The 19,435-nt window shown below is 39.7% G+C and overlaps 1 protein-coding gene across 1 annotated transcript in view; it reads left to right on the top strand.

Moving 5' to 3' along the window:
• Positions 1 to 2,439: 2,439 nt before the first annotated feature.
• Nau (myogenic-determination protein nautilus) overlaps positions 2,440 to 19,435 on the top strand; it is a 63,524-nt gene continuing 46,528 nt past the window's right edge. Inside the window, exons 1-4 of the mRNA XM_071705741.1 lie at positions 2,440 to 4,116; positions 6,838 to 7,156; positions 7,960 to 8,130; positions 16,942 to 17,020. Of these exons, the coding sequence (XP_071561842.1) occupies positions 3,842 to 4,116; positions 6,838 to 7,156; positions 7,960 to 8,130; positions 16,942 to 17,020 (844 nt within the window). The 5' untranslated portion in view covers positions 2,440 to 3,841. The remainder of the gene's footprint in view (positions 4,117 to 6,837; positions 7,157 to 7,959; positions 8,131 to 16,941; positions 17,021 to 19,435) is intronic.

The following is a 19,435-nucleotide window of genomic DNA, read 5'->3' on the forward strand; positions in this document are numbered from 1 at the left end:
GAGGCTTTAGATAGGAATTATTGGCAATTTCTCTCTAAAACTTGATATTTAATCCTAATAGAACCGATTATATCAACCAACTGAATTATAACCTGATTATAAATTGATCAACAGCTTTTAATTTCTTCTAATAAAGTTAATAAAATTACACGTATGCAAATAACGAAACCTTATTTTCTTGTTCATTTTCAAAGGATCCTTTCTTATATTTGAGGATTAGTTATCGACAATACATAAGTATCGTCGATTAAATTTATATATACTCAATAAACGTGGATATTCCTCGAATACCGTTTATTCGGAACCGCTGCCCATTCTCCTGTAATCTGAGCGACCAGCATATTAAATGCTGGACAGTGATTCCGAACGTGTGTGTTTGGACAAGTGACGTCTCATGATTCAGTATTCAACCGTTGCTTCGCTGAAAAAGCGAGATAATCCCATTTAACATCGGTTCCAGAATTGACAATTACATAATACTGTAAAAATACGTACGTAACGTATTGTCATTAAATCATCTTTTATTTCATCATGCTTGATGAGCCATTTATTTTTCCTATTTATTGTTTTATAAATGAGCGAAGAGTAGTAAGTATATATTTCATTATATATTCTGAAATTGATTTAATAAAAAAATAATAGAAAAGATGATAGGAAAGAAAAATATAATAGAACAAATAAAAGAATTTTTATTATTTATTTATTTTTATTAAATAATAAACAATAAATTAGAAACAATAATAATTATATTTATTTATTTTTTGTGTAATATTAAAAAATGTAATTTGTTGATTATAATTGTAAACCATTTCAATTCTTTGGAAAACTATGCAAAAGACCAGAAGTATCGTGATGTTAATTCAAACTCGACATATGTAGGATTGTAAAAGGTCAATAAACCTGTGTCTCTGGAACACCGATTAATCGGAGTTTGTTCTCGTGAACTGTTTTTGTTTTCCTATAATCGGCACATATAGCGCGCTGCACGCCGCGCGCCGTAGGATTCTGAATACGTTTACGCGGGACGTGACTTATGATTTCTGATGTTCGATCGTTGCTCCGCCGAGGAAAACGTGATCGCCGCCGTTTAACGTCACCGTTTTCGCGTGGACACGCGTGAGTGCAGATTGTAGTGGCGATCGGTATTCGACGGAACCGATGTTCGGTAGGCTGAAACTTCACCCCGTTTTCTATCTCCGTGCGTCTGGATCGCTGCCAGGGTAATTTTAGCTTTTATTCGACGCTCAATAATCTATTTTAATTCCGTGAAAGCGCGGAGCATAAAATGTGACAGACGCCACTAGATTTACATAAAGTTTACGTATCTGCGTAACTAGCCGGCGAATCGGCGGCTATCTATATAGGCGCCCTATATGTGCAGTTCCATGGACTATAGGTTTCTCTCTCTCTCTCTCTCTCTCTCTCTCTCTCTCTCTCTCTCTCTCTCTCTCGCTCTCTCGCTCTCGCTCTCTTCAGTCAGACCGCAAATCGGATCGACTATCGGGCGCGTATTGGAATATCTGTCAAAAACCATGGTCCGCTGTAATGAACAATTTTTCTTTTTGCTAGTGTCTGACTATAAACTGGTACGTTCCAGTTAAGCATTTTCAAATCCTACGCTGGAACGTACCAGAAACTGCTGGCGAGCCGCAATATCCGCAGAAACTATCGTCGGATCCGGATGAAATACGTATATACGTATACAATTGACACAGTTAAATTAGAAAACGATCAAAGATTGAATCTTGTAATTAATTATGAGATAAATCGAAATGTTTTAGCTTACGATTTATCGAGATGTTAAAAATTAGGCGGGGGTATATGTTCTTTCTCAAAGCATTTTATGTTACATTATCTGGCAATAACTCAATGTGATGAATCAAAGTGTAAGATCTTTTTAAATCGAGCCTTTTTTACCACTATTTCTTCATTTTAAGGCTTGTAAAGACATCATAATATCAATAATAATTATAAAGAAAACTCATGACATTTGTACACCTGTTTTTATTTTATTATCAAACGTTAGGTGCTGTCTGTTAGGGTACTTGGAATAATTCAAAAGAGTTATCTAGCTAATAATAAATCAATGTTGAATTTCATTGCTAAAGAAATGTCTGAATGAACATTAGTTAATGTTAACACGATAGATGATCAAGCGTCTTCCTCCAGAGGAGGCTAGAAGGAAGGGAAACGGAGAAACGTTTAAATCTCAGTTAACCGCAACTAATGTTCGTGATAGCAGTCCTTAGTCGATTAGCACTTCGTCCGGGTTGTTATGCTTTCGGACCACCGTGCTACCAACGTTGATTTAAACCCCAGGCTCGCGCGTAATAGCCGACGCCGCGCCGTTCGTCGGTGATTTTGCTGCGGCTGAAAGCTCCCGTCCGACGAATCTAACTCTCATTAATGATTAAACCACACCCCGTGATGAGTCCCTGCCAAACTTGTGCATCTATGACAGCACAGAGGCGGAGCGACACCGGGTTCGAAGGCGATTTTCCCCGGTCGTGATTGGCTGGGCGTCCTTAAAAATAGTCAGCCTGGGTGTGACCGTCGACGACGTACATGTAACGCGTAAAATAATCTCGACGCGTCTCCTACGCGAGCGAGTGTGCGTGCCCGAGCGACCGAGCGAGTTTAACGACACGCGCTCGCGCGCGTCAAGAGATGCCATGTGGCGGAGGGACCGATAACTACCAGGAGGATGCCAAAGTCTTCACTCTGATCTCCGACTACGAGGTTTTCGGATCTGTCCGCGTCTGGTACGGCGATCGGTCGGATAACCGCCGGAAGTTTTCTCTCCGCCGGCAAAAATCTTCCACGAGACACTCGCGACATCGCGATAGCGTGATCTTTCTCGGAATACATCTTTTCGGTGGTTGAAGAGTGCGGCTCGCCATTCTTATGCGATCTTTATAGATCACGAGACGAAAGTGCGTTTGCGCCGTACATCTCGAATTACGCGCGCAATCGATCGACGCGAAGCGTTTTGACTCTTGTGTTTCGTAAGATCCATAAAGTATTTCCGTTCTTCTCGCGAGAATCGGCCTTTTATCTCGATTCATGACCGAATTAGTCTGAGCTGTGTCGGGCAGAATATGCAAAGATCGCCGCATGGTCGAAAAACAGCGAACAGAGGAGTGAATTGAGAATAACGAGCGACGCGCGAAGGTGGAATCTTAGTGGTTTTAGCGAATCAGAGCGGAAAATCCCGCACTTTGGACGGAATTGGCCAAGTGCATTGGACTCAGCAAAGTTAACGAAGAAGTTAATCCTGAAGGAGGAGTTAATATCAACCATTGAATGCGTTCGTGTCCTCACCGGAATTAGTGATTCATCATTCCTTCTGGAGAGAAAAAGAGAAAAGCAAATTAGCCGCCATCGCGACAGCAGAGCGAAAGCAGAGAGAAGGCGCTGTCGCGATTTTACGACAGGTGAAACGACCTTCAGCGTCGGTCATCTTTGTCTTCAAATCAGCTAACTTTTGATTACGTTACAACCCGGACTGTCATCTCGAAAGATCATATCTGCTAGTTATCTTCGCTCAGCCAATTTCTATCCACATCAAATCTTTTCCCAATAGTTGAAGTACAGTTGAAGAAATCAGACGAGTGGTTGTTTGATGGAGAACGCGGCGATCAAGACGCAGGTGATGTCACTCAGAGAAAAATTGAATTAAACTACGCGTGATTTCGCATTGTTTCCGTCAGTCTCGTCCGTGATGTGTTCGAGGGTGAACACGTGGACGGATCGGTGTGCTTCGAGGGCTGCCTCAAGCGATCGAGTACAGTGACCGGTACGTGACGTCGCGCGCTTTCTCCGACGACGCGGATCGCGTGAGATGATGACCTTCGTGACGGATACGGTGCCTTACGCCTACGAAGCGGTCACGAGATCGGCCTACGACGGTTACCGTCACCATTTGCATCACCATCATCACCACCATCATCATCCTCATCATTCTCATCGATATCGGCGCGTCTACACGCCGACTGAATCCGAGTATCTGCAGGGATACGTCACCAGAAGGGACACGGACGACCGCGCAAGGATTATCGGCGCTAACAACGTTTTGGCGTCGGCCGGCTCGTTGAATTATCGCAACGACCGAATTAGGTGAGCTGTTATCCAGGTTACATTTTTAGTATTATTCGGTAGGCTTAAAATTAGGCTGTAACTGCAGCTTATTAATAAAACAATATAAGGGCATTTTAAATAAAATTTTGCTACAACAAATCTTGTAATATGATTTCATGTATATCAATATTATTATATTCTTTATATAATGCTATTGATCAAGTAATTATGCTATCAAAAAAATGTAAATCAATAAAGATAATTTATAGGTTTTTTTTACGAAACATTCCATTAATCTAGTTTTAACAAACATTCATGTAAAATTGATATTATATTTTATTTAAATAAGCTTAATTAATTAGTTTTGGAAAAAAATGTCTTTATATGTATATGTATATAATATTTTGTAATTTTGTATTACGAGCACTGCATAAAGTTCTGTTATTCTTATTAAGGATTAACTCGGTTTATTTCTTCGGTGTGTTCCGGTTTCCGTTTCTGTCAGTGCATCATAACTTCATAGCATCTTGCTTGTCTTTCTCTTCTTGCCTCCCTCCGTCTCTGTATTAGTTGTTTCATAAAATGTAAGCGTAACTTCGGAAATAATTGTAGCACACGAAGACAATGAAATACAGTTCCACAATGCCACATATATTCGAGTATATATTCTGCGAAGAACATTTCTGAATTGTATTGTTCTGTTAAAATATATACACTTCGTTAGAAATTTAATTCACCAATAACAACCAGGATCTCTTCGGAATTTCTTATCTGTCGTTTGTTTCTTTTTCTTATCTTTTTTACAGTATTGCACATTTTATTTGACATGTTTTTAAGTTAAAATTGCAAACAAGAATTATTTTTATAGTTCAAGACGATAGGGTAAATCAGACATATTTGCATATGCAGGTATTCCATGTTATTAGATTAAGGATTGAAAAAATTGATATTATTACATTTGGGGGGGGGGGGAATGTTAGAGTTAAGTGCAGTTATATCGCATTTTTCTAGAATAAAATTGCCCACAATATATCGTCGGAAAAATTGAAATTTAATACTTTTATTCTTCCTGAAGTATTGGATTTTTGTAAGAAGAACATGACATTTGATGAATTAGCGTTTGAAAACTTCAGTTACTCTGATGGATACCCTCGAAAATATGACTAATTATCTTCATTGCGCCATATGACAAGATTGATCATCCCTTCAAGACTTGTCTATTTTCCTCATTTCTCTTATCGTTTTCCTTGCGACATTCGACATGTGATTGGAATCAATCATCATTGGAATCTTACTTACTACTTGCCATTATTCTATTATTTTTTATCCATTATTCTGCTATCGTAGCTTAAAATTATACGTGTGTAAAAGAATGCCTTGTTGAACTAAGCACAATAATACAACAAAAATACATATATTTATAATACGAAATCCTTTTTTAAATTTCTTTCAAATTATCCTAATAAAATGATTAAATGAGGTTGGTAGTCTTATTTTTTAGTTTATATTTATGTATAAATACAGCCCTTTTTACAGATTATTACATTTTGTATCGCGTACTAGGATCAATCTTTTATGCATTTCTCTTCTCTTGGCTTTTACCTTTGTAGTATCGGGGCATTATTGGATTTGGCGTAGCCAAATCAGATTTATTCAACACTGTTTTACTGTCAAAGCGTAGAGCTGCAATAGGTATGTCGCTTTTATGAATTAGTATTATAGCATTAGCATAACGGTATATATACCTTCGTTCCATAGCGAATTTTAATTCGTATTCGCATATGTTTGGCATACAGAAATATATTTCTTTAGATAGTATTATCCCTCTTTCCCTCTCTCTATCCCTTCCTCCCTCCCCCCTCTCTCTCTTTCTCTCTCTCTTTCTCTTTTCCTCTGCTGTGTCATAATTACTCTCATTAAAAATATACATTTTCAAAAACATGTAGAAAGATATCTTCTTAATATCTTCACAATAATTAAAAGTCGAAAATAATTGTTACAATTTTGTGTCATCTTATCTAACAAGTTTGTTTGAATTTTTTTTGCCGTTGGTTTTTTGCTTTTCTTTGACTCTTGTATTTTGCGATGCAGTTTAAATGAGATCGACACGTTTATAGTTGTCGCATGATCGAATCGAGCCACAGACGGGAGTTATTATCTCCAATGAAGACTTGATGACGGCTTTACCGCGTATTAAATCATTTTCACTTCGTTCACTTCGCGTTTCGCCTTTATACAACCGTCCCCCTCGAGACGAGAGGCGTCTTTTCGCGGCGAGGAAATACATTCTCGGCGGGACCACCTGGAACGTGTCCAATCGCGGAAACCGCCTCCTGACGGACCGACGCGCCTGCGTCCATCATTAACTGCCAGCGATAATTAAAGGATAATTAAGGCAAGAATCTGCGAATTCGTTCACTAAATACCTATGCCGGGCCTTTCAGCGTCCGGTAAGTCAGCGCGGCTTTCACGTTCAGCGCGCGGCGCCGCAACAGCTCGTCTTCCGCGACACGAAGTTTATGTCGCGGTATGTATATACATATACGCGCGAGGATAAGCACCGTTTTATCGAAAATTGAATATCTCTGTATAATATTTTGCGATGTACTAATCAAATAACAAATAATCCAACAATGAAATTTATTCTGAGATAAACAGCAATAATACCTCAGTGGGGCAATAAAAAATGAGGATTGCTTGTTTTTAACACGTTCTTCCGGCAGTAATTTAGTCGGATATAGAGAGATTCGTGATTCTCAGGTCGCAGTCTCGGTACACTCTCGATTCGGATGACGCCTCGTCAGTGATATCGGCGGACGCTTCGGCCGACCTCGAGTCCGGCTCCGCGGACGCCGACGAAGCTAACGAGATCAACGAGACCAACGAGACCAACGGGACGAGCGAAGCGAACGAGGGCGAGTCGATTGAGCATGTGCCCCATCCCCACGTTTTGGACGCCGGCTCGCCGCATGGGCCGCGCAGGTGTCTCCTGTGGGCCTGCAAGGCCTGCAAGAAGAAGACGGTCACCGTCGATCGAAGGAAAGCCGCCACCTTGCGCGAGAGACGGCGCTTGAGAAAGGTCAGCCTCTTAACCCTCTAAGGCCACATGCTTCACACATTTCGTAGATGTCTCGTATCCCAGGAACGACACGTGTGTTCTTCATTTCGTGCTTTTATAAAGGACTGATAACGTGCCGAATACAATGGCGGCGTGCCAATTTAATAAGTTCAATTCGAAAAGCAATTCGCTAAATCTTTTTTTCTTTTTTCTCTGATAATACGTAGAGGTTTTCATCGTGTTTCTTTCGAAAAACGTATATGTTGCGTTCGAAATGGGGGGTAAATCAGTCGTGACGTGCATTTAAATCGCATTTTTCGTTTACTGAATATACACGTTACTGTTTTGACCAGTCTGCTTATAATTACTTAAAGCACATCATGCACGAATCGTGTTTTTGAAGTAAACAACCTCAAAGAGAACGCGCTGACGGAAGGAAAACATCTGCGTACACGAAGTGATCGTCGACTAAGCGCTGCTTTGGACGATTCGAATGACGAATAACGTTTCGAGGATGGGCCTAAGTGTTAAATCTTGTTGAGAGTCGTTTGAAATCCGATGCCCGCGTGTCTGCATACGCAATATGAAGAAGAGTTGAGTAAAGTAAAAATGCGACATATACACAACGAACTTTTCACACATAATAAAATGAATATTTCGTGTCGGATGTTTCGCGTATTCGGCAGTTTTAAGAAATTCTGCTGACGGATAAACGCGATATTATTTTGCACGACTCCCTCCCTCTGCAACGCGCGCTGTATTGCCGTGTGTATTATTCATGCAGTCGGCGACGCGTGTGGTTAATTATGTAATTTCTATTACAGGTCAACGAGGCCTTTGAGGTGCTCAAGAGGAGAACGAGCAACAACCCCAACCAACGTTTACCGAAAGTGGAGATATTGCGGAACGCTATCGAGTATATCGAGAGTCTCGAGGCGCTGCTGCAAGGAAATAGGCCTTCCGGACATCAGAATCACCCTTCCGCTGAGAGCATAGTACGTATTACGTGTGTGATAGATCAAATTAATAAGATCAGCATGTAACGAGATTAATCTCAGTGGAGAGAAAACTCCGTGTTTTGAATTTAAATTTTACATCAAAGTTGATGTTAAATATTTATAAGGAATAATTCAAGATAATCTTTGGCAACAGTAGCCGTGGTAATCTTCTAATTTTTAACGTTAAAATTGCGATTTAGTTTTGGAGATTTTAACTATGTGTGGATTTAAAGTAGGTTAGTAATTTAATTTTGAGATACTTATAACGATGCTCTCATTGCAATTTAATAAAATTAACGGTCCTTACAATATCGTTAAGATAATTTGTTGAACAATTTATAAAATAATTATTAAATTCTAATATATATGTATATATATATATGTATAAATTTTATTACAAGGTAAATTAAAATTATACGTTACACTTGCCTCACAATTTATTTAACGTTTCTATCTGATAAAAAGTAAGATTCTCATAAAAAAAGTAGTACCTTTAAAACAAGATGCATTTAAACGTTGCAGTCTACATAGTCACATAGTCACACACATGTCTGACACGTGCATCGCACACGACCCACTGGCTCTAATGGTTTTTGACCCGCGACACCATTAAGCTCGTATCATCGTTTTTTTCAGTGTGCGTAAAAAGGGTTATGCCCGAGTTTCTCGCTCTCAAAAGGACGCGCTGTCGTTTATGATGATTATTGTAACGGAAATATGTCGATGCAAGTGCAACTCATGTGCATAACAATTGCTTTTTTTTTTTAAACGAAAGTGGCCTAACTATATTTTCAAAGCCTTTTAAAAAGTTATATTTAAATAGATTTTGTAAAATTCTGTACACAACGAATTTATATATAATTGCAAACATATGATATTACTAGTATATAACATTGTAGACTCTGAATACGGTAATAGCCACGATTAATTTGAATTGTACTCAAGTGCAACTCATGTGCATTAATTTGAGTTGTACTCAAATTAATCGTGGCTATTACCGTGTTCAGAGTTTACAAAATTTGTTATATATCAGTAATATCATATGTTTGCAATTATATATAAATTCGTTGGACAGAAGTTTATAAAATCTATTTAAATATAACTTTTTAAGCTTTGAGAATACACTTAGGGCGGTATTCATAGTCGAATCTTATATCTAAGATCGTCTTAAGTCTGGTCAAAGGCAGTCTTAAGACTCCATCCAGCCAATCAAATGACCGCATTAGCAACTTAAGACATTACTTAAGACGGTCTTGAAATAAGATCCGACTATGAATACCGGCTTTAGTCCACTTTCATAAAAAAAAGCAATTTTTACGCACTTGCAAAATATCATTTTATGTTTATCAAAGCAACTTATTTATTATTATCTATTATAAATTATCATGTAAGAGAAGAGTTTCGCAAGCGTGACGTGATATTATATTTTCATACCTTCGCAGAGTTTACGTACGTAGAGTTAGCGAGTGTATATCCCAATGATAAATCTGCGAATAAAAGTTTCCATTTTGCTGGGTTCGTTAAGTTTTACATTGAGCGATCGTTAGTGATATATATCGCGGATAGGTGTCTCGGAGCCACTCCGATTTCAGACGTTAATTGGAATGTAATTGTATTTCTCTTTCATCGGACTCTCGTTGCCCGACGCGTTACATCCGATCGATCAAGTTTTATCCACTGCTACGATCTATTGCAGATGTACGTTTCATATTTACTCACAGTTACGAATTTTATTATTTCCGTAAACATTTTTATCGTCGAGAAATAAGAAAATCGTAACAAATACTTGATTATAATGAAATGCGATTAGTGTAACAAATATATTTAATTTTAAAACTCGCGCGATGAATTTGATTGCTGAATTCAATGAGTAACTTTAAAAATAAAAATTCTTAACGTTTTAAGTTTTGCAAGGTTTTTACTCGTTTTGAGAATCTCGTATGTCTCAATATAAAGTGCCGTTGTGTGTGTTGTTGTTCAATATTGTATTCCAATTTGGGTCGAAAAGCGAAAAAGTTTAAACGATCGGACCCGGTTCAGAGTAGGTATCGTATAAATTATCTGGCCTTGCACCCAAGGGAGAGAAATAGATCTGCGTGATCGGCAACGAGAGTGGAATCCAATTGAACTTTGGCGAGCTTATTTTCCTCGAGAGGCAGCAGGCGTGCTTATCCGTTTGGCGCTTAAAATGCTTATCTTGAGTGGTATTATAGAATGATCCCGATCGTCTGTCGTAATTCTCTCTCTCTCTTTCTCTCTCTCTCTCTCTCTCTCTCTCTCTCTTTCTCCAGCAAGGTGAGATATATAGGGGCGGTAGGGAAGAGTTGACCTAATGGATCCGACGCGGGAGATCTTTTCTCTCTCCGCGTTGTTTTTTTGTGCGGCATTGTGATTTGTGGGACTTTGCCGGTGCGAGGTGGCGGGCTTATATTTAGCGAGGGTGCGCCGACGACGTGTTCGCGCGCGAAAGACCGGAGAAATATATTTCATTGTGTAATCCCCCTTCTTCCACTCTAGTCAGGGAAGAAGAGAATCTTCGTGGACGCGACGGCGCGCGGCGCGGTTCGTCGCGGCGACGGAATTGCCGCGAAATTCCTGCGCTCAGGAATCCCTTTTCCCTCCGTTTTGTGCAGCGCTATTACGACGCACCGGAAGCGCGGGGGGCCCTCGGCCCCTTCGCCCCGGGCATCCTCTTGTCCCTGTGCGACACGACGGGCGAGTTCGCGTTCCGCGGCCTAGGCCGCGTCTTACAAAGCCCGGGCTCAATTTGTCTCGCACTTTCGTCGACCCCCTTGCTTGCCGACCCTTCGCTCGCTGTTGCAGCGGCGAGCTTGCTTTGACCCTAGCGCGACGCGAATTGCCGCTGAGGGATTTTCGTTCGATGTATTAATACTCGGAGATATCGAGAACGTGTTGGCATTCCGATGTACACGCGTGAGCGTGATTGATACTGTGATATCGCAGTAAATTCTCCGAAATGATAATACACGCACGCCGTGTCTAAAGCTAATTATGTGCGATTGATGATTCGTGACTCGCAATCGCAGAAATTTGTCACGTTTGTCTGTGTAAACGCTCCATATTATTTACAATTAGTAATGTATTGGTTTGTATAACAGTTTTACACGAACCAATACAAATTTATTGATTTGCCCTTTGATTTTGTCAAAAAATGTTTAATTAATTATGAAAAATTAAGTTTTAAGATGAGTTAATTTTTATTATCTTTACTTACAACTTACATCTATTTTAAGATTTATTAGAATCAAAGAATTGGTTTGAATAAAAAAAAAGTATGAGGGAGAGAGAAAGAGATTAATGTTGATTGTTTTTCTGTTAGAAATCGATGTCTGCACATGTCCGCATATATATGTTGCTGCAAATTGATGAACTTTTCGTTTTCGATTATTGTTTCGTTCGATTACGAGTGGACATCGTTTTACCTCGATTTCTACGGTGGATGTATATCACTGCCGGGAGAACGTATCATGCTGGATGTCGGAGCGTTTCTCGAAACACGCAGCGGCGGTGAGCGGTGCGAGAGGAATCGCTTTCACTCCGAGAATAGTCCGCCGCGACGCCGCATATAGATACGCCGAGGACAAACAGATGATACGGGGCCGAATAAAATGTGCGCGGGGTGTGTTTAGCGGGGTGTATTGCCGCCCGTAGAGCGTGGGAGTAAATTAGGTAAATAAGGAAAGGAAGAGAGGAAGAAGAATGAATTCGCAGGCCGGATGGGCGATTGGCATTCCAACGTGCCACGTTGATCGATACGTGAGCGCGAGAGGAAAAACAGAAAGAGAGGAAAGGGAGAAAGAACGCAGCCGACTTTCTCTCTCCTCGTGGAGAACGGGAAGCGATTCCCGATCACGAACTCTTCATTCCGCACCCTCGCACCCCACCCCCGGAATGCATCCGACGCGCATTCGCCGACCATGCTCCGATGGTAGCCACTGACGAGGAAAACGAGCTTTCAATGTCGATCGGAATGACTGCTTCCTTGTTAAGCTTTGATTTCTGACTCTGCTTCGTTGTTCTCTACCCATATAGTCCTCATCCTCGGTTACTCGATTTTTTTAAATTACTTTTTGATCATCCTTTTACGCTTCTTTTACACGTCCATCGAATTCTTTACATTTGTCTGATTGTTCGTAAACCCGAAGGGAATGATTGCCGGAAGCGATATTGTGTGTGATATACAACGAACCTTCTGATTGAAGGATTCTTCGTCGCATTATGATAATTTTATTGGCACGAAATTACCTATTTAACTGTGAATTGCAAATAATTTTAATATTATCTTCTGACGTGTTTGACGTTATAATACAATATGAAATGACGGCCAAGAGGACGTGAGTGTTGCCGGAGCTCGAGTCTTTGTGTGACAGTAATAATTTAGATTTATATAATTTATTATCAACTTTGCGTAATCAGGCCAGACCTTTGTGTAAGCGAGAGGTTTATTGTCAGAAACTGAATGCTACAAAAATATGCTACAAAAATATGTCTTATGGAAAATGCTTATTTTCCAACGTTCACGATGAGTTCACGGGATAAGGGTACACGTACGTAGGCTGTATATATATTTATCTGGAATGTTGCCTGGTAGTATTCACCGAGGTATTGCGTTTATAGATCGAATGCAATAATTACTGCGTCTAGACCTTTGAGTCCCTTTGAGAAACGTATTGAATTATTTTGATGCAAATAAAAGATTAAATATGACACGACGGCGCGGGCGGGTCACTTCAGTCACTTGGCGACACAGGGGTTTTACTTACCGGAGGATAATCGATAAAAAAAAGATGAAACCTTTTTTTTCGTTTGTTGCGAAACTTGAATTCTTAACTTGATATAATTTTTGTGCGAAATTCTTATTATCTTTACTCGACAATTTGGCCGCGTGAAAACAATAAGAAGCTAAAAGGAGCAAAATTTAGAATTTTCACCTTATTTATATAAAAAAGATATATAAAAAGAATTGGTTACTGTACTGAGACAAAACTCGCGGGCGTTAGAAGTTCGTAAGCGTGATTTGTTGTCATCCCGCGGAATCGATAAATTGCGAGCGCTGAGTTTACGATTATACACGGTGACGAATAGAGACAAGCGGGTGCTTCACGCCGGTGTCAAAGTCGTTTCGCCGAGCACCGCGAGATATCCGTTGGCGTTCCTCCTCGCTCATACGTCTCCAGAGATTTCCGGTAAAACGCAAAGCAATCCGAGGCTCACGCGCGGGCGAGAATATCTCGCACTTAAGCGCGCCTCGTATTCCCGGCCGCGCGATTATCCGGAATTTATTCAGTCGTCGCGATCCGCGGATGCATTATCGCGCCTGCTACCAGCGGGTACATTAACGCGTTTTCATGTCCCTTGTACCGCTTGTACGCCCGGGCGGTGAGACGCTTACGCGTATGTCGCTCCCAGAATCTACGATTGGTAAAAGTAACGGTCCTCGTTTCGACTCGGGAGCATTTTGTTTCGGTAAAGCCCTCTCAGCTTGCGCGCGACCCTAAATCGAGGCTCGAGTCGACGCGACGCGACGTATCCTTTGGGGTTTACGACGACCGCCGGCATGGCATAAGTCGACCGACGAAAAATTGTTCTGCGCCGTGTGCTGCCGTATAAATATTCATTAAAGACGATATGAGGGACGCGTTTTTCTCGGTTCTCCTTTCTCCGCATCCCAGAAGACAGATGATTCCGTACTTAAGGGAAATAACGTACAAAAATGTATCCAAAATGTTCAATTGATTATCAAGCTTATATCGAAGTTGTCCATGTAAATCTAATTTACTCGTAATCACCTTCCGCCTTACAGGCTTTTGTTGAGAACAAAAATAATTGCTTTCCTGGTTTACTATCTTCTGCTATGAAGGTACAAGTTTCTTCTTTCCTCCTCCTTCTCCTTCTCTGTCATCTTCGGCGACGTCGTCTCACCGGCTTATGCTGCACGATTTTATCGTCTAATTAGAGCCGAATTCGCGCACCGCTCACAGTCACGCGCGTTACCGCAATTATGTCATGATTACGTGGCGTGATTACATGGTTTGTATTAGGACGCTATGTAATGCGCATCACGGGAGCCGTTCGAAAGGGCTCTCGAACGTGGCCGGATTAATTGAATGCGAGGTATTAGCGATTACGCGGATGGCAAAACGCGCGGATTGTGATTTCTGAAACGAATGTGGCGAATTCGAACATCGAGAAATATTCTTCGAAGCTCAATCCCCAATGGAATGCCTCGTCAATCGGTGTTTAGATATTTCTAGCGAGCATTCCTATCTCACCTCTGGTATGTCGCTCATAATCTTTTTTTCGCAGCGTAAACCGTAGTTCTGTAAATCCTCGAGATAGCAACCGTGTTTAGATAAATCTCATGATGAAATTATGTCGGAGTGCAAATCCTAAATTTATGCTGCATCGTCGTGAATCATCCTGCATATGGCTCTCTTGGCATATACGTTGGTAACTCAAGTACTTGGACGACAAGGCTAGAGACAGCTTCAGTCGGCTTGTCATAGTGCATTCTCATTATTTAGAGAGGCTGCATTACGTTTTATACTCTTGGGACGAAGCCGGAATATAATAATGTTGATAAGCTTTTATACGTATCTTATTAATGATTTTAATTTTAAAAACCATATTTTTATATAGTTGTTCTAGCTTCTTACTTTTCCTTTTTTTTTTGAATATTTTTATAAATATTACCGTGTCTTAAAAAAAGTAATGATGTAGACGTGTAAAACAATTTATATTATTGTTAAAGCGTAATTACATAACAAGAAATATTTTCAAATGGATTATCTTTTCTACAACATGGCAGTATTTTCGTAAAAATCTGAATTAATTTAACAGAAGAAATGATAAAGGCAAATATTAGCCGTTATATAGAAATCGCGTTCAAGTTTGTGCAGCATAAATAGACCCGGCGAAAGTGATCGTTTTGTAGCGATCGTTGTATATATATTTGTAACGCTATTGACCCAAACAACGGGGAACGGTGAACAAATGTGCGGTGCATTCGATTTTCAATTTGCGCATCCGTCGATGCGCTTTCTGCCTGCCGATGCACCAGCGGTGACCCAATTTCGCGAACTTCGAGAACGGGCTGCGCGGCGTCGGAGAAGCAAATTGGGTAACGATAATTCCAGCGATTCCACCCTTCGCCGCTTCCCGCCTATCGTCGTCACGCTTCGCTCGCGAATATCTGATGCAGGATGATCCTCGACCATAGGATAAACTGAAGCACGGTCGGGTTAATGGTTCATTCGAATATAATCGGAATTCGTATTTGCTATAACTTAGCAGAGATTAATTCTCTACGTCACACGAAGTTTCGGGCGATTAGGGCACATCACGCTTTATTCGAATGATTTTAGCAATTTGGAACAAAACTGTAAAGACGTTTATTGATATTGCGATCTATGTATCTTCGATATATATATCACTCTAGGACTTTGTATTTTTCAGTTTTATCCTTCTGTTTTCACTATTTTGTGTTTATCAAACGCGTTTCCACGCCAATTAATATTCTCAATGAAAAATGAAGATATTTACAGTTTTATAGTGTGCCACAGTAAATTTTCGACTCGATTCTTTTGTGAAGAAATAATGAAGAAGACTATGTTTATCATCCTCTTTCTTATTCCATTTAAAATTTCTTAAATATTACGGTCCTTAAGACCGTCTCTGTTTCCGCCATGTAAAAATATCTTTACAAACAAATAACAAACTAAAATAGACACAAGATAAATTGTCTGTTTGGTGGCCTACGGCGAGAAAAGCAACTGACCGGTCTGATACATGGTTATTAATAATTAATGGCTAATTTATGATATGAACAACTAATTAGGTCATGTTTTCTTGAATTATAATTAACAAGTATTAACAAATATTAAATCAACAATGCTACAATTTAGAACGAGAAAATAGAATTGACATTATTGCACTGTCAGCGTACTTTGCTCTATATTGCTTTATAAAGAATGCTTGTATAGTGAACGCGTTTTCTTTGGAATACGATTGCTTCACAGACGTATTTGGATCGCGTTAAACAGTCGAGTCACCGTCAAAAGCGAAACGAAGAGAATTTCATTACTCGAATGTAAATTTAACAAAGGGAAGATGCGCAAGATACATTTCCTTTCTATTTTTTTTGTATATAAAATAGTCTTGTTTTAAAATTAATAAGAAGCAAATAGATATTATTAGTATAATAAAAATCAAGATATATTTTGCTTCATCTCGGGATTCTACAAGCTAAGTCTTGATACGTGCGATTAGACTTTTTTTTTCCAAAAACACTACCGTGTCTCTTGATATAATTGAACATTCTTAATAATTTTATGAAATTGTAAAAGAACAAAATAAATATCTGCCTTTGGAGAAAGAGGAGACAAAAGGAACGAAATCTAGAAGGCGCAATTAAAATCAGGACTTATTATTATTTACCGGGGAAATCAAGCGAAGAGTTAGCGCGATCGATGCTTTCCTATCGGGAGGTATTCCCGCGATATGTTAGTCGATTAATTCGAATCCGTCGTCTCCCCTAATCCCTCCTATTGAGAATCCATTATTCTCGAGCACGCTTGCTCGACCTCCATCGCGAATGATATGCTCGCGATGTGCCTCGTTTCATTTGCGTCGCGAGATGAAACATCGCGTCGTGCACACGGAAACAGCTACATTCAGAGAGAGAGAGAGAGAGAGAGAGAGAGAGAGAGAGAGAGAGAGAGAGAGAGAGAGAGAGAGAGAGAGAGAGAGAGAGAGATTGAGGCTGTACATTCGTTCTCTTATTTACAGAATGGAGAATCGCCGCAGTACGTGACGGACAGACTTCGGCAATTCTCGGATCCTTTGGCAAGGTTTCAACCAATTAACGGTGAGTGGTATTACTCGCGTTTCACCCTGCGTACGGTTGCTTACAAATTTAGGCTCTCGGGGGAAAGTACTTAACGCCGAGAGACGCTCGCTAACTCCCCTTGCTTCGTGACGCATCCTCCTGAGGCTGTGACTAGAATTGTGTGTCTATGTGTCTATGAATTATATAACAAATAAACGGTACTGAAACGCCGGTTATTGCAACGATAATTTTAACTGTTGCTTTAATAATGACGTAACAGTGACAGTGGCGAGAATAATTACGGCAGTTAGTTCAGCTTTGGATACTGCAATAAATATGACATTATTAATAAAAAAATACCGTGATTAAATATTGCATTAGTGGGGACTGTACCGTGCAATATTCAACGTAGAGAAAAAAATACACCTTAGATTTACAAATTTTTTACTAGATGTGTATTTTCTTGGTAATTAACATTGCAATTAAAACAAAAATTTTAGTTATTTTTAGTAAATATTACCTATTTTATACTGTCGTAACAAATTATGAACTAAAGGGAGGACTTATTAATTTGCGTACATTTATCTTTCAATTTCCAATTATCTGATTCTTAAATTATGTTGCTTTAATAATGCATCTATGATCTCGTATGGATGCTAGATTACGTTCTTTATTATTATGGAGTGCACGTGGCAAAAGAAAGGTCGTTAGAAGAAAGATCGTATGGTATCCTTCTGTGGCGCGTATTCATTTGCAGAAGAAACGGCGAAATGATTAGTGCACCGTGTGTCCTTAGAGTCCCTCGAATTCTCGTCGCTCGTGACTCGTTCTGTCACGCAAAAAATCATCAACATCTGCATCGCATAAGGCAGCATTAGTATACAAGTTGCAGCCTCATGATTCAAGAGCCCATAAGATCAAATTTGCGTTCGTTGTCTCGCGCGCACGTCGAGCAAAAATAGACGGTATTTCCGTAAAAATAAGGGAACAAGTGTAGTTTTCTGGCACATATATGTATATAGATGCTCCAGGGCCATCATATAATCTGCTTTTAACAGATTCTATGACAAAGTTGGAATTATTTTTTACTGAACGAGAATTTAATGAAAAGACAGTATTTATCGCAAAGTTATTGACATTTTTTTTAGTTTGATCAACTGATTAATTACCCATGTAAGTATTAAATTGCATATATCTGTAATATGTAAGTTGAAATTAATTTGTATTTAAAAGTTGAGTTATTTATTTGACTGTCACCCCATGACGGTCACCGATGGCTGATAAGGCGTAAACAGAAAGCTCAATGTCGATCACCAGTGACCGTCATGGCGGTGAAGGTGTTAAGGCCATTGCACGTAACAAAGTTTTAGTCATAATCGTAAGGCTGTAAGAAAATAGACCAATCACAGTCGATTATTCTTCTCGCGCTTGAAGAATAGTTAAGTGTGATTGGTCTATTTTCTTACGGCCTTACGATTAAAACTAAAACTTTGTTACGTGCAATGGCCTTTAAAGATCTAAATTATGTTGAAGAAATCGAAACTTAAATTAACATGTTGTTAATTTAAGAAGTGTGTATTACATTACAAAGATTTTTCAAGATACAATTATGATTGAGTAATCTTGAAAGTGATAATTGTATTTAGAATATTGAGATAATATTATCAAAATGTTTGATAATTCTATACACAGTAGAGACCCCCATATAATACAGATTTGTATAATACGACAGAAAAATTTTAATATTTGTTTGTCTTAAAGTGAAGTAAAACATATTTTACTGTTAATATTTATTTTACATTTCTTATAATAAACCCATTTTTTATAAATATATATTTCCATATACATACATAATTTATATATATAATTTATGTGACTCGTGTAACTCAGATTTATGTAACACGGAACATATCCCCTGTGTTTTACGGGGGTTTACTGTAGGTATACGGAAACCATAAATCTCTATCATACAGTGGTATCGGTATGTTACCAGTGGCAATAAGTCAGATATAAAAATAATATCGTCACGATCGGTCGCACGAACTCATCTGAAATAGTTTAACGGCGCGCAAACAGAAGTGATAAGACTCGACCGCGATCGAAACTTCCGTCGTTTCCGTTTCCTTTTCAAGCTGCCGCTTCGCCGTAGTTTCTCGGGGAGTACCTATCTTCAGAGCGAAGGCGACAGCCCGCGCGAGTGTTAACGTTAGGATCGGCGCGTGTTTCGTGCGTGTCGCGTGATCTCCGGGAGCGGAGGTCCCGACGCGCGACTTACAAAGTAAACCGACACGGACGATCTAAAATGGCGGGTCACTCGCGCGCACCCCGGCAGGTATTTTTAAGCAGATTAATGTCGGACACGAGACGGGGCATTAAGCAGATCGGTATTAATGAGTTTTGTCATCCTTGAGTGACACCCGAGTCTCCGTTCGGTTACACTCGCCGCTATAGATA

This window comes from Temnothorax nylanderi, unplaced genomic scaffold (genome assembly GCF_030848795.1).
Source record: "Temnothorax nylanderi isolate EJ_2023f unplaced genomic scaffold, tnyl_v1.0 TNYL_tig0047_pilon, whole genome shotgun sequence".
NCBI lineage: Eukaryota > Metazoa > Arthropoda > Insecta > Hymenoptera > Formicidae > Temnothorax > Temnothorax nylanderi.